A 16219-nucleotide genomic window follows, 5' to 3' on the forward strand; every position below is an offset into this window, starting at 1 on the left:
AATGTTTAGATATTCAAATGTTATAGTTTATTGTTTGATATTTTATTAGTTTACATGATATATTGATATAAGACCCCACTATTATTTAGTGTTTGCAGGAAAATAGGTAGAAATTGATGAATATTTGCCTATGATAATTTATTATGCTGGTGAATTCATTGATAAAGATTTAAATGAATAAGGAGTAGGACAAATTCAAGATTTAAAAATTAATGTTGATTAGTGGAGTTTTTTTAGTTAGTAGGTGTACTCAAGGAATTAGGTTATACTGAAATATATACAATATATTACAAGGACCCTATAGGTCGGATGAATGTTTTGGTTGATGACAAAGGTGCATTAGATATTATTGATCTTTGTAGGATGCATCTAAGTATTGCTATCTATATCCAACACCCTTTGTCTCAACCTGAATATTATGAGACAGACTCCCATTGATGATTAAGTATATGTTAATGATGAAGAGTTAGTTAGTTAATCCTGAGGAAGAAGAATTGATTGCCGAACTATATAAAGAAGTAATTAAGGAGGATTCTGAGTTGAAGGATGGTGGGGTGAATGTTAATCTTGGTGAGGGCCAACAATTGAATGTGAATGCAGGTGATGTTAAGGGTCAACATGGGGATGTAAATGCTAATGTTGGTAAGGTGCGTAATGATGATGTAAGTTCTAATGATAAAGGGGGACTAAGGATATGTTTAGATTGGTGGAATATGACAGAATCGAGCAAAATGAAATGGTGAATAATAAGAAAGACTAATGAGAAAGATGACACATTTCCATCAAAATCTTGATCTTAATTGTTGATCTTAATTATTTTTATTAATTAATGAGAAAGATGACACATTTCCACCAACATCTTTAGGGTGTGTTATTTTTAAGATTTGAAATTATATTTTTAAAAATGTGACTTTTGTAAGTATAATATTTTTCTACATTTGTTTTGAGTTTTTAAAATTTATTAATTATAATTTTTTTAATTAAACCAGCTTTGTCAAAATATGAGTAGTAGTATTACAGTATTTCTGAAAATAATCACCCTAAAATTATTATGTCATTTCATACCTTAAAACAAACACACACTTATATGTGTCATCTATTTTAAAAATTCAACTCTTTTCTCTTTGTGAGCTGTTGAACACTTACATAAAATTTCAACTTATTTAAATGTGAGCTCGCAAAATAAAACCAAAACCAAAAAATTGGTATTCTTATCATCATTTCTCTATTTTTTTAAGCCTATAAAACGCATGCCTTTCTTTGTTCTAGACCATTGCTCCCTTGAGATAAATGTGTATTTCAATTGATGATTTCCTCTTCTATTGTAAGGATGGTGAAGTCCTTTGAGAGGTCTCTTAGGTTATGTTTGGGAGTTTGGAGAGGAGGGGAAGACTTCCAAAAACGAAATTTTAAAAAAATATAGGAAAATATTTGACATTTTTTGAAAAAATGATTTTGTTTAGAATGATAAAAGCGTCATTATCATTAATAAATTTTTAATTTTTAGAATACTATAAGAACCTAAAAAATATTTGGAAAATTTATGTAAGTCCTTCAAAAACCCTTCTTCAATACAATTTTTGAGTTCCCCATTTTATGGGATTTTTGGTGTTATGCATAAACTCAAACCCTCCAAAACCTCCTACCCAAAATCTTTTTATCTTTTTCCTCTAATTCTTCCTATTTTCCAAAGTCCTCCCCTCCCTTCCCTTCCAAACTCCCAAATATAGTCTTATAAACATTAATCAATGGGTTTGATTATAAACAAAAAAATGGAGAAATAAACCTCATCAAATTGAGCACTACACAAGAAAATGCAATGTTTCTTTCTTATAGTTTTTTAGAGTAGAACTCAACCCATACCGGTCAATTTGTCATTCTAATCCATTATGACTATGAATCAGTGTTACAACCTTAAATCTGTTACAGTGTGAGAATCAGAAACATCACAAATCAAAACCTTTTTCTTGCATTGCAGCTTTAAGTTACAAACACATGCAACAACCAATTTAAACACATTGCAATTAAATGTTGCAATATCAATGATTCTATTTTCTCCCATTCAAGAATATCACAAACAAAGCCACAATAAGACCATGGTCTATACTCCCAGGAAAAATTGTGAGACGAAATTTACCCCTACTCACATATATCTGATTAAGCTTGTACATAAGACTACTCTGCAAAAAAGTATAAACCACAAATAATCTTTATAATCCAATGCAATATAACACTCTTAATATACTGAAAGAAAAAAAGTTTTACCTGTGCCACCAAATCAGTATCCTTATAGATGCTACATGATCTCTTGAAAGGAGAACCTATAACTCTCAAGTCACAAACGTTGTCGTTTAACCTCTGACCAACAAAAATCACCTCTAACTCAATTCTATTAAATGTTTTCACGGTCCTTTTCACTTCAAACACAAGCTCCTTTTCTCCATCGCCACTTCCCTTATAACATTTCCAAATCCCATTCTAAAAAAAATTTAAAAAATAAATAGATGAAGGGATAATAATCACTAAAAATTTACAAAACAGAATCCTACCATTGACGTTCAACCTAACCGACATTTTTGTCAGTTGAATTATGATTTGCTGACAATTTTAAATATTTTTTGGATAAGAAAAAAAGAGAGACTAACTTGATATCCGTGGATGGAGAAGAGAGGATGATCGTCGGGATCGAGCAAGAGTTTGATATCCTTGGGAGGAGGAGAGGAGATGGAACTGGGATTGGATGGTTGGCGGTGGACCTTGAAGACTATGTTACCTGATGCATCGGTGAAGGATAGGATGCCACGTGGAAGTCCGGCGTGTTTTTTGGAACCGAAGAGATCGATTGGGATGTAGTGATCATCGGTGGCTGTGTAAGGATAATCTGAAGTTTGCAATAATTCCATGGTTGCTTTGTTTATTTTTTTCCCTCTACGAATCTAATCCACCGCTGTAACATATAGATAGAAATTAGAATTACACGATTTGTGAACAACGGAATCCGATGCTGTCTTTGTAGCTTTACTTGACTCGAACCCGTGTGCGAAAGAGAAACGGGTGGGTTTAATTGGGATGTTTGGGTTTTGCTTGCAGCTTGTAAGAGGCGGGTTCGGGTAGGTGGATAACTTTACTTTTTGTTGTTTCTTCTTCCTTTCTTTCTATTCAGAATCAATTATAGCAAAGTCAAAGAAGGATTCTACTCACAGGTTTTTCTTTTGTTTCTCATGTAACTTTTTAATGGTAGAAAGATATACTATAAAGTAAATAAAAGGGAATTGAATGGTACATGTTTCTTTTTTTGAGTGTGGATTTGACCCGAGCATTTTCACCCGTAGAATTGAGGTCAAATATGAGAAAATGTGTTTTGACAATCAACATTCTTTTATATTGTTTAATTTTGATGTATTTGATTTAGTACCAAATATTGTGGATCTTTTATAAAGATTGTCAATGCTCATGTATAATAATGTTGTATTTCATAAGACAATGAATGTAGTTTTTAAGAAGATTAATCTTGCCATTCAAAAATAAGTACCGACGTAGCTTCTTACTTGTTTGCCTGCTATTTAACTATAATCTTTATTATATATTTTGATTTATTGACTCAATTTAGCAATAGGCTCAATTTACAAACTAATGGATGAACCTCCCTCCCCGAGCAATGCATAGGAGCACATTATACTTTCGTATCTCAATCATTGATCTATATTCAACATTTGTCCGCTCTCCATGCCGGATTAATCGAAAACAATTTTAATTGTCTCATATATATAAGTGTGACTTTGATTCTTCACAGACCTGCATATATAGTTCTATTTTTTCCGAACACTAATTTGAGCTTGAAATGATAACCTTGCATAGATTCCTCTCTTTAATCACCATAGACCATAATCACCTTACTTAGAGCTTCGACCTTTCATCTAATTATGTTATAATATGAAATAATACTAAAGCGCAAAGACAACTCACTTAATTCTAGTAACATTTAATAATAAAGACAACTTAAAACAATAAATTTTATTTAACAAGGTGTGATAACCTTGTAAGTGAAAATTCAATTTTTTCCAACAAATCATAGTAACCCTCTTAAGAGGCTTGTTGACGAGGATTATCATGAACCAAGATTTTTGTTGCTGATATCCTTCATTTCTTCACTATTTTTTATTCATAATAGCAAAAGGTATCCTGCTAGCTGGATTATGTGCACTACAATTTGGTTGGACCATCACATGAGCATGTTAAGACATTTTTTGGAGCCGGAACGCATGGTAACATTCTGTATGTTTGAGGATGGAGGTAGTTCCAATTGATAAGCTACAAACCGAGTTTTGTTTACCACTTGAAAAACATCATAAAACATAGGCAAGAATGGGGATTTGACCCTGATGACAATAATGTTCCTTCATGAATGGTCGTCTAATGCTGAATCGTGCAACCGATTGATAACTGTGGTTTTGAGGTTATTATTACCCATAATGACCAATTTTACTTTCCTTCTCAAATAAACTTAGGATGAGAAAGTGGGTTGAATTCTAAATTATAAATTAGTGTCTCAAGGTGGTCACTTTTTCAGAACTGAACGGTTTAAGTCCCATGGTGTGGAGCTACAGAATTGAAACATAATAACTTTAAGTTAACACATTCCTTCCTTGAAAGAGTATTATAAACTATTATTGGATATTTTATTGCATTGGAATTTAAAATAAAACATCAGCATAGAGGTGGAAATAGGCTGGATCGAACTACACTTTGTCAAACCTAAGTCTGACTTGTAAAAAAAATCGAAGTTTAAGTCTGGTATGTAGCATGTCGTAGGCTTATTTTTAGGTCTGAGTCTGACCTTTTCGAAAGTCTAGTTAGCCTACATAAAAACCTATTTGTTTTAGACATATGTAAATAAGCAATTAAAATAATGCTTAAATAAACTAACTAACTAAAAGACCAAAAGATTAAAAATTTATTTGCATTGACTTATTTTAACTTATCTATTAGCATAAGTTCCGTGAAACTATTTATTTAAGAACTTATGAAAACAGTGTTTATGAGGTTTTTTTTATCTTATTTTCACAAGTCTTCAAGATAACCAAGTTTTATTTATGTATTTCAATTCAAAGTACAAAACATATCATAATGATAATAAAAAAATTATTCATATTTATTTAAATGGGCTGGTCTGATAGGCTTAAAAAACTTTTTTTTGGAGCCTGATGTCTAACTTTTTTAACTAAATAGGCTTATAAAAAAACCTAAGTCTTTTCTATATAAAAAAAATATAGTGCGGTCTGGTTTGAGCCTGTATAGGATGGCATGTAAATCTCTGTTATCGGCCTGACCTATTTCCACCCCAGCATGTAAAACATAAATGTTCAATTTATGACAAAGGATCATGAGCTAAGTAGAATCCTCATTTTTTGACAACATAAACAATTTCAAGCAATTCCCTTTCATAGACGCAACATAGCTGGTTGTCTATGCCCCCTTTCATAAATTGACAATATAGCTTGTTGTCTAGGCCCTAGATATTTTCTTATATAAGCAATAGGATGGTGGTCTTTCATTAGAGCAACATTTATCTCCTTTCTTAGAGCATTAGACTTAATCACAATTTTTAGTGTGAAGTCATGAAAGCTCATAACTGGGGCAGAAGTAAGAGCTTGTTTCAAATCATGAAAAGCTTTAGTGGTTTGGTTACACCATATAAATGAGTCTTTTCTTATGTATATCAGTTAAAGGCTTAGTTATTTTTAGAAAGTCTTTGACGATGTTTTGGTGATTTCGGCTTATTGTGGTGACTAAAGCCTTCTCATTTGGGCTATGGACTAGATGGAAAGATCAATATTCAATTGATGATAGGAAATGTTGGGAGGATAAGGTGAATAGGTCGACATTGCCCTTAAGGCACTTAATAAGGTCTCTTTCCATGAAGGAAGGTTGGCTCCAATATTTACCTTTCTAGAAGGGCTATCTTTGAGTTGGACGAATATGAAATCACCTTATGGGACCGGCCTTGTAATATTAATTCGCGCCTCAATAGGGAAAGGTCCCCTAGGGCCGCACTCGAAGTTTGATGTGGCCTCTTCTAGGCACGTGTCAAAGTTTGCGATATCGACATCTAAGGGATGATTCTAGGAAGAATTGGTTTTTTCACCCTCCCTTTCGGTTGGACGGTTGTCGTGGTTGAATCCTTTAGTAATGCTTCATGTATTTGATAAGCTATTGTCCAGTCAACATGGACGATTACTAGTTCAATGCAAACATTGTGATATTTCATCTTCATATGGATGATAAAAGCGATGATATCAAGGGTTGCAAAAAAAAAAGTTTTCCCAAGATGCACATGTAAATACTTTTATAGGGGACTATTAAGAACTGCATGTCTATCGTCTGTGCATTCCTCCCTTCTTAGAGACTAACCACAAGCTTTATGAGAAAAGTTTTATTTAACTTTCACACTCTTTATCTCTAAGTTTTATTTAACTTTCTCTCGCTAAATGTTTTAGCCAAATTCCTTTGTGAGTGAAGATATATCTGTAACTCTGGAAATGGTAGAAATGTAAAATTTTCCAATGGAATTTTTTGTATATACCTTGGTTGAATACTTTCCATTTAGGGATTTATACGGGTTATAAGCTCATCCTATAAAAGCTTATATTTAAGGATTGTGTGATCAGTCCTAGGTTTGGTTTAAGATTAGCTAGTGTTCAAATCTTCATAGGTTCTTGGTTAGCCCGGTTAAAACTAAGATAGGTTGAAACTCAACCCGATATTAAAAACTTCACAGGTTCTAGATCAACCCGACTAAAACCTCACAATTTTTTGGTAAGCTTTACTAAAACCAAAGTATTAAGCTCAAATTTTTTGGAACTTGAAGACTAACCATTCCAAGGTCAGTGGAAAGAAGACTAATCACTTTAATCCACCCTCTGGAAGGAAGATTGTTTGCTCCTCAACAATATATTGAAGAAAACATGCAAACACCTACATCCATTATCTTGTATTATTTGGTATAAGATTAACCATCATTTCCTTGTATAAGGGGATTCATGAGTTTTCCTACTAAAAGCTCTAAACTATTATTGAAAACTCTCAAGATCAATTCTTGGGGAGAGGAGTAAGTCCTTTTGATTTGATCGGGCCTCTATAATTCTTGGTGTTCTTCTTCCCTTAAACTCTTTAAATTCCACAATTTATTTTCTGCTATTTATTTTCCGCTGCCTAAGTTTTTGAAACTCTGTTTTTAATATGAAAAAGATTTCAAAACCAAGTTTTTTCAAACAACACAATTCACCCCCTCTTTTGTGTGAAGTCTCAAGTCCAATACTTTTGACATTGGAGTGGACATTTCCAAAGACAAACACGTTCCACTCTTTAAACTTATTCTTTAACATCTTAAGCTTAGAATTTAGGATAAACATTAGACACCCAACCACTCTAGTGGCCCAAACCTCAGCTACCACAACTTACGAGAATCATTCAGAGTCCACATTCTGATGAATTTAAATTAAGGCATAGTAAGATAGTTGTCCACCTAGAAGTCTCGGGGGATAGGAAAATGGTCAGACATGTTTCTAACCAGGGTAATGTAGGAATTTAAGGTACATGTGTTGATCCACTATTGGTTGTAGATTGCTCTATCTAACCTCTTCATAGTGAGGGGTCTTCCTCTCCTTCCACTAGACCAAGGAAACCAAGCTCCCCTAGTGGGTAGATGAAGAAGGTCATTGCTAGAAGTACACTATTGAAAGTCCATAATAGGTTGTATGAAGGGGTGTGGCTACCCATGTACTTATGAGCCTTAACTATGGCATTGTAGTCCCTAATAAAACACCAAGGTATCTTGAGGTTTGTGGAAATCTCAGAAAGCTTACTCCAAAAGCTTCTTCTAATCCTATAATTTGTTAAAGCATAAACAACACTAATTCCAAAAGTCTTAGATTCATGGATTACAGAAAAATCTTTCACTACTATGGAAAACACAAATTAGAGTAGGGTTGATATGGTTACTGCAAAAGCACTAGATATTGGGCATCAAGTTGTCTCTTGAGTTAGTAGAAAATAGCTTGAGACCTAATCTCCTTAGCCAAGCATTAAAGAAGTCACCAAATATATGGATTATTAGTAATAATAAGATTTTCTATGCTAATTTTGAGGCATTATTATCTAAACCCCTTATGTTTTAATAAAATACTTCTTCTTGAGTGTTTGAAGTTACCAACTTTGGACCTGGATAAGTGTTTTCTTTTGTGGATTTTCCTTGATGGGCCAGACATTAAAATCTTTGATGGTTAAGAATGTATATCATCATCCTCAATCTCATCAGTCATGTTGGCCTATGATTGCTTGAGGAATTGCATATTTTTGTCCACTCCTTGAGGTTGAGCAAGAGTCCCCTCCTTGGCACCTTTATTTTCTTCTAGTTGAAATTGTGTGGCATCCACAAATTCAGAACCCTGGGAGCTTTCACTACTACAGAAAACCCATTTAAAAACGGTTGGAAAGTACATATAATTACGCGGGTCCAAACGTTGTTATGTAGAGTGTTGTCATAAATACATTACTTACAATCACGATCTTGGGACCATTGTTGTATTTTAGAAAGCGCACGCGATATCACAATGGTTAGTTAAACCAACCGTGGTGATAGAACTAATGGTCCTAGGTTCGATTCTCAGCAGCGATATTTTGGAACATAAATTATAATTCATCACGGTTATACTAGATAACCGTTGTGGTAAGTACCCAAAGTTTATTAGTACAACGTAGATTACTTGTTTTTCCACACACCTTATTAAAAAATACAACCATTCAAATTGATGAAGAAGTATATAATCTGAAAATTAAACTATTCTTGAAAATCAGCTTAAACAAACCACTGTTTTCCGAATTGCACGTGTCTCATCATTCATTTACTTCTCTTTAACACACAAAATTGGTTCAATGGTATGATTCCTTCATTGCATCAATTCCTTCGATTCTAGATTAATTTGAACAACAATAATTTATTGGCTGGGTATTCCTCATTGTCGTCGCTTATCATTGTGATTGTTATGATAATTTATCATCATAACAATCACGATGATAAGCGACGACAATGAGGTAGACCCAACCAATAATTAAATTTTATTCAAATTACACTATAAGAGAAGATATCGATGTATCGAAGAAATCAAGTCATTGAATCACATTCTAAATGCTAAAGAGCGTGAACTGAATAATGAGATGCAGGCAATCCGAGAAACATTGATTTATATGAGTTGGTTTTTAAATACAACTTAATTTTCATATTATAAATTATTATGTCAATTTAAATAAATGTGTTTTCAATGAAAGGTTAGTGAAACAAACAATCTACATAGAATATAATCTACTTAATCTAAATGCAAGGTTGTCCTGATGACAACTTTTGCAACAACCCTAGACCTAAAAATGATGTGTCATTCTAATATAACACTAATGTTGAGGTGTCAATCTCTTAAAATTTCTAATATAATTTAATTAAATTTTAATAATACATAATACTCAATTTAATTTATCATATTTTTTATAGAAAATGAGAAGTCGTAACGTTAATAACGTTACACTAAAACACCAATAAATTTTATGTTGGTAACTCTTATTGCCAATATATATTATTAACTCTTAAACTAATTTTTCTATTTTATAACTTAATAGTCACGTTAAATAAAATATTAAATTATTTATACTAACAATAAAAATATTAACAAAACACAAATATTTATTTATACTATTATATTTATTATATTATTTATTAAATTGACACATTATTATTATTAATAATAATAATAATAATAATAATAATAATAATAATAATAATAATAATAATAATAATAATAAGCCATATCTATAAAATCAAATAATCTTTTTTAGAATATAAAAGAATTAATGTAACTGTTACATGAATTTTTTAAGAATGAAGTTAGCATTTAACTGTCACATAGAATTTTAATAAAAATAAATTCTACAAAAAAAGTTTAATAAGAATGAATTTAAATGTAATAATTAAATGTTTTTTATTGACTTTTTTAATGCTATTATGTTCAATAAGAATTAATGGAAGATTTCAACTGTAAGAATAAAAACTTTCCATCTTCCCCATTTTAATTTATTCCAAAATAAAATTTATTAACTTTTTTAATTGAATACATAAAAGATACGTTACAATTTTTTTTACTTTTCATTTACCCTCTCATTGAATTCTATGTATTCATTATAAATACACTTATAAAAATGGCCTTCAATCTCAAGTTTTTTTCTATTTCTCTTTTTAGATTTATTCTCTACATTGTCTCTTTCAAGAAATATTCATTCAATTATGTGTATATACTAAATATTGAATATAGATGGTGATTTGGATTTGTAATCCCTTATAAATTATAAACTGCAACTTTTTAGCAGCTTTTTAAATTTATATTATTATTTGTGTTTATCTTTCTTAATCTTCATATTATCTTAATTGTTGATCAGTTAATATTTGATTTTGATTTGTAATCACTTTTTAGTAGTAATTTTGTAGCAGCAATTTTATTTTTGTATTGTAATTTTTGTTTATCTTTAATAATCTTCGTATTATTTTGACTATTCATTAGTTAATATTGTATGATACTAACTGAAGTAACTTGATCTTATCTTTATATTATTGTTTCAACTGCATCTTTAGTGTTCAAGAAATCGATGACAAGTGTGACATCTTAGAGGTAAGTTTGTCTCTAACCATTTTAATTGCATCAACTAAATTTGAAATTATAAAGTTAAATTATACTAATATATCATTAATAATTATGTTTATTTAATATTTTTTTATCATTTTTTAAATATCTTTAATATATTTATTCATTTTATAAAAAAATTATATATAAGATTTTTTTAATCAAAAAAATATATTTGAAAATTGCTAATATATTGTTTGAGTTTATTTCAGAAGAATAGGAAAGGAATGTAATTTTGAAGATTTTTTTTCCATGTCTTTTCCATTATCCATTCTTATTATATCATATCTTATTATATCATATATATATATATATATATATATATATATATATATATGTATATATATATATATGTATATATATATATATATATATATATGTATATATATATATATATATATATATATATATATATATGTGTGTGTGTGATTTGAACCATTACTATTTTATTATTTTTTGGATTTGATAAATTCTAATGGAGGTTTTGGCTACTATATTATTTTAGTTTACTTCCTATTTGCTATAATTAACCGGAAAAATAAAAAAGTTATGAAATTTTAAGAATTTATTTATTGTCTTTTTTTTACTCATCATTTTAATTACATCTTACAAGTAATTTAGACTATTAGAATTTATTTTTTTCCCGGTTGAAATCACATATTTTTGTATAAAAAAAGAGGTTGAGTCACAATTGACTATACGATAGAGTTTTAAATTGGAAAAATTAACTAAATGTGTGAGAATATATGATTCATGAGCACTACAAGAAAATGTAAGATTAGCTACCATATCTTTACTACCAATTTATTTTATCGCTAATCTCAATTTAAAAAACAGTGTCTTACACAAACTAATAACATACTGCTTTTTTTTTTTTCTCACAACTTATAATTTTATATTAATAATTACATTTTCTTTTTCTCTAATATTCACAATATTCTGAGCGAGCCATTGTTCATCGTATCTCACCATTTCCGCTCAACTTCGTTCTCCGTTCCCGATCATCATCATTCTCTGTCTGCAATCGACCTCATCCTCTTGTGTCTCCGATTGCATCGTTCTCATCCGTCTCTGATCGCATCGTTCTCCTCCATCTCTGATCGATCAATTCTTGCTCATTCTCCGATTGAACGCATTGGTCATAGTCTCCAATTGATCTCCCATCCTCTCTTCATGTTAGATGGATAAATATTCTCCTCTCTCTCTCCCACTCACTCTTCGAATTCCTGAGAAATTTCTGATCTCGAGCCCCAAATCCAAACCCTAGTACAGAGTTTTCATCTTCTTCCAGTTTAGTTGATGGTTCCAAACCGAGTTTTTAGTCGATTTAATCATGATTCACATCTTTTGTTTCTCTTATACTTCAATTTCTGATCTCAATTTTAGTTTCTCTTTTCTTGTTTCATTTTCTCATGAATTTAGGAAACTTAGCTGAATTAGGTTGTTGCATTTATCTAATTCGGTTCAATTTCCTATTCTAGAGTAATTAATTACTTCGATCGTATTACTACACTCGGTTTTGATCTTTATCTTTCATATTCTCATATCTAATGTATTTGTGTTTTGTGTTTTCATAGGACAAAATGCTGCTTATAATTCACAATATGAATAAGGAGAAGTAGGATTCTGGTCTACAATATAGATGATGATATTAGTAGGTTTTAGTTTAATTAAGTTCTTATTCTCATTGTGAATTGATATTGCTTTTGTATCAGACTTATACTAGATTTCAGTGATAACAAGAGTTTGTAAGTTGCTAAATTAGTATGAACAAATTGATAAGATAGGAACCGATTCTTCTTAGAATATATATAATAAAGTCTCATGAAATCTTTCATTTATGTAATGTCATTGAATTTCATATACATTTGACATTTTTCTTGGTTATGTTTTTCTTTTGTTTTTTTATTTGCTGGAAGTTGTTGAATTGGTTAAGGCTGATATTGACTTCATATGCATCCTTCTTAGGTTGAATTTTAAGGTCAATGTCGTTGGAATGTGGAGAAAGCGGTCATAGAAAACTATAATGGATCTGCTTAAGTCGAGGAGGCCTCTGAGTGCTTTCTTTTTTTTCATGTATGCTTCGTTGCTGAACATTTTTCAAATTTGCTGTGAATGTGGATTAGTTCTTGATTGTAGCTGTTTTTTTAATGTTTGCAGGTCTGAGTTTAGAGTGAAGTACTCGCATTCAAATAGAATCAATGGCATATCTGCGGTGAGTTGTTTGATCTAGTCTTACTTTTTATCTTTTATGATTTTTTTTGAAATTTTGAAACGGTTTCGAGGTCTTTTAAGTGAGTTGCAGTGAATTTCAATTAGGTTAGGAAAGATGGTACTAAGGAGTGGAAAGAGATGTTCTATGCTGTGAGTGATTTGATTATGTTTAATAGAAGAAAGTTTCAAAATGTTAATTTGTGTTTGATTTTAATATCATTTTGTTTATGTGTGTTTTTCTAGAGAAGGTTCCTTACTTTGCTAAGGTAGGAAAGATGAAAGAAGAGTATGAGAAGATTAAACATGCCTATAATTCTAATGCAGAAAAAAGAAGAAAGATGACTATGGGAAGATTATACGAGCCTACAATGTTAGATTGGTAATTACTTTGATTTTATCTTTTTATTACAAGTCAAAACAAATGATGTTGTTACAAGTCAAAGTCTGTGTCAATCATGAGGAGGAAGATGATATAAGATGCATCTTGTTGATGCTATATTTAGAGTGGCTAAGGATCAGATCACCTATTGTTTGAATGGGTTGCCATCATTGTATCAGGCTAATGGTTGTGGAGATAGAAAGGGATCTGTTTTAAGGTGTAGTGTAACATAGCTTTTTTCTTTTTTATGCTCATGTCGGCCTTCTACAACATCAATCTTCATTTTCGTACTTGATCTAAGGTTTTAATAGTGTGTTACACTTTCAACAACTTTTTATATGCGTTTTAGGGACCCTGTTTCAGAAGTAATAGTGTGTATACCAACTTTTTATCACAAGTGAAGTAAAGTTGATGAAGGTGCATTCTATTTTCATTGCAATTGTGTTGTGATTTATCGAATTAAGAAATTTGGGGATGGGTTCAGTAATCATTAGTGGTCGTTCTTCTCTTGATATTGTAGATGAGGAGACATGGTGGCTTTATGTTCTAGATTTACGGTCTACCTTTAGACTAGTTCCTCTCAGTGGTCACCGTTAATGTAAAGCCTTAATTACTCTGGCCCTGTTGATTTTCTCTCAGTTAAGTGCTCACACAGTTTTGGTCCTCCTCTTTTTTGCTTTATTTTAGTTCTCTTATTTTTAAAACAAATGTGTTTCATTCATCTTAGTTCATCCAATTGGTTAGTTTAGCTTCTTAGCCCCGTGATATGATATTTCATCCAATTGGTTAGTTCAACTTAGTCTATGATATATAGTTTATGGAAGCTGTGCTAACATAGTAACACGACATAGAGTGCATGGAGGTGTGTACCCTATTGATATGACATTTCTCCAAAGCTAACAATGCTTGTTTGTATTTTAATTTGATTTAATCCTATATACATTGACAGATTATTTCTGTTTAACAATAAATTTCAACTTGCATAGATTTTACTAATAATATGAATTTCTTGCTTAAATCTGTCAGAACTCGGAAGTTGAATGTCATAATAGTAAACAATGTTGAAATTGGTGGAAATACATGCATTGACAGGGGAAGGTTAGTTATTTTAGGACTTATCCTTTTCTATTTAGTTTCGTGATGTGTCAAAAATGGTGTTATAGTTTGATTTTCACTTGAAATAATGTTAGCTCTAATATTTATTTTATTCACTCTTTAGCTATGCAGTTGGAGAGATACAATTACTGGGGAGGTTAACATTTAATACTTAATAATTTTCTTAATACTTATTTTATTCACTCTTTAGCTCCATAATTGATAAAAAAAATTGATATATGATTACAGTTTTATTGGAGCTATTTTGATCATAATAGGACTTTACTCAGTTCTATATGACAATAGCGAAAATATTGCAGGAAGAAAAAATTGACAGTTCTCTTGAGTATCTTATTCTAGCCAGTGATGGGCTACGGGACATCGTCATAAAAGAGGTTTGCAACAATAATCATTTCCTTCCTTTTCACTTCTCTAATAACTTTCTTAAATTCCAATGAAGTAAGTCCTGCTGACTAGAGTTGGATTGTTTTAAGTTTTAATAATGTCATGCTAAAAAGTTTCGCTTTTCCAACAACTTATAATTTTTTTTAAGTATTCTTCAGGAAGCCGTTGCTATGATTAAACCACTTGAGGATGTTGAGGAGGCAGCAAAGAGGCTGATGCAAGAAGCATATCAGGGAGGTAGCGCTGACAACATTACTTGTGTTGTCATTTGTTTCTTGATGAATCAAGTCGGTTCTTCTCTACTAGCTCCGTGTAATAATCCGTCCTAAGATAGAGGGTTTGTGCATTGGTCAAGTGGTGGATATCCAAAGATGTAAAGCTTAGGAAAAAATCAGGTTATATCCGGAATTAACAAATTCAAACTTGTTATTGTTCTGCTAAATAGAGTTGTTCTCATTGTATCACTTACATGAGTTATAGCTAGGGAAAATGTTATGAGTAGGGAGATTAACCAGACATAAAACTACTACTGCATGTAAACATGATTCTGTGTTGCCTATTTGATGTTTCTACAGTTAGTTATTTTAGTCCCATGTAATATGTATATGTAAATTATGGCTTGTATCTGACTAATTATGAGAAACATGTATTGATGCATTTGTTTACTTGCACATTGCAAAAGTAAACAAAAAAAAATTAATTTGATTGATACGATTATAATGTTTTTTGTGATTTTTTTAATTAGGCCTATTTAGTTTTGATTAAAATTAATAATTAAAAAAATTAAGCCTAACAAATTTTGATTAAAAGTTATTACAAAAGTTTGCTATAAATTAGCTTGAGATTTATTGTAAAATTTTGGCGGCAATATTGTAGCTGTATAGTTGCGGAAAAATAAATCAAAACAGACATTTTGCTAGAACTTGGTTGTGGTTTAGCTAGATATTTTAATATATTAGTTTGAGTTTTGCTAGGAAATTTTGGCCAAGATAATTAGCCACTCAATCTATGCTACGGCATATATTGTAGCTAATCCCCAACAAATCTCCAACTAACTCTGTTTGATAGAGATTAGCTACAAATTAGCTATTGTTTCTGTCGCAGCAAATCACACATTTTCTTGTAGTGGAGATTAGTCATTGTTAAACAGACACATTTATAGTTTTTCGTTGTTGTTAATCAAATTTTGTATATCATTGCTTTTGTAGTATTGATTTATACATGTATATAAAATTATGGAAACTTTATGATTACTTATAAGTGGATGTGTTTTGGATTTGGTCAAACAGACTGACTCTAATAAAATATTTCTCATAATAAATTTATATAATCTCAAATTAAAGTAAACGAATTTATTATTATATTGTACCATATAAAAGATAATATTAATTTTTATTTAAAA

General features: G+C 30.8%; 2 protein-coding genes across 2 annotated transcripts; one reads left to right on the top strand and one right to left on the bottom strand.

Moving 5' to 3' along the window:
• Nucleotides 1–1906: 1906 nt before the first annotated feature.
• LOC131617432 (protein LURP-one-related 7-like) lies at nt 1907–3174 on the bottom strand. Its single transcript, XM_058888718.1, has 3 exons — nt 2646–3174; nt 2266–2478; nt 1907–2180 (listed from the first exon to the last, which is right to left on the bottom strand). The coding sequence occupies exons 1-3, from the start codon at nt 2901–2903 to the stop codon at nt 2049–2051; spliced, it is 603 nt and encodes a 200-aa protein (XP_058744701.1). The 5' UTR covers nt 2904–3174; the 3' UTR covers nt 1907–2048.
• An 11484-nt stretch (nt 3175–14658) lies between these two features.
• On the top strand, nt 14659–15363 carry LOC131617433 (probable protein phosphatase 2C 59). The gene is made up of 2 exons (XM_058888719.1): nt 14659–14807; nt 14976–15363. Exons 1-2 carry the CDS (start codon nt 14709–14711, stop codon nt 15144–15146), a joined length of 270 nt encoding a protein of 89 aa, XP_058744702.1. The 5' UTR covers nt 14659–14708; the 3' UTR covers nt 15147–15363.
• The last annotated feature ends 856 nt before the right edge of the window (nt 15364–16219 follow it).

Source organism: Vicia villosa, linkage group LG7, assembly GCF_029867415.1.
Source record: "Vicia villosa cultivar HV-30 ecotype Madison, WI linkage group LG7, Vvil1.0, whole genome shotgun sequence".
NCBI classification, from domain to species: domain Eukaryota; kingdom Viridiplantae; phylum Streptophyta; class Magnoliopsida; order Fabales; family Fabaceae; genus Vicia; species Vicia villosa.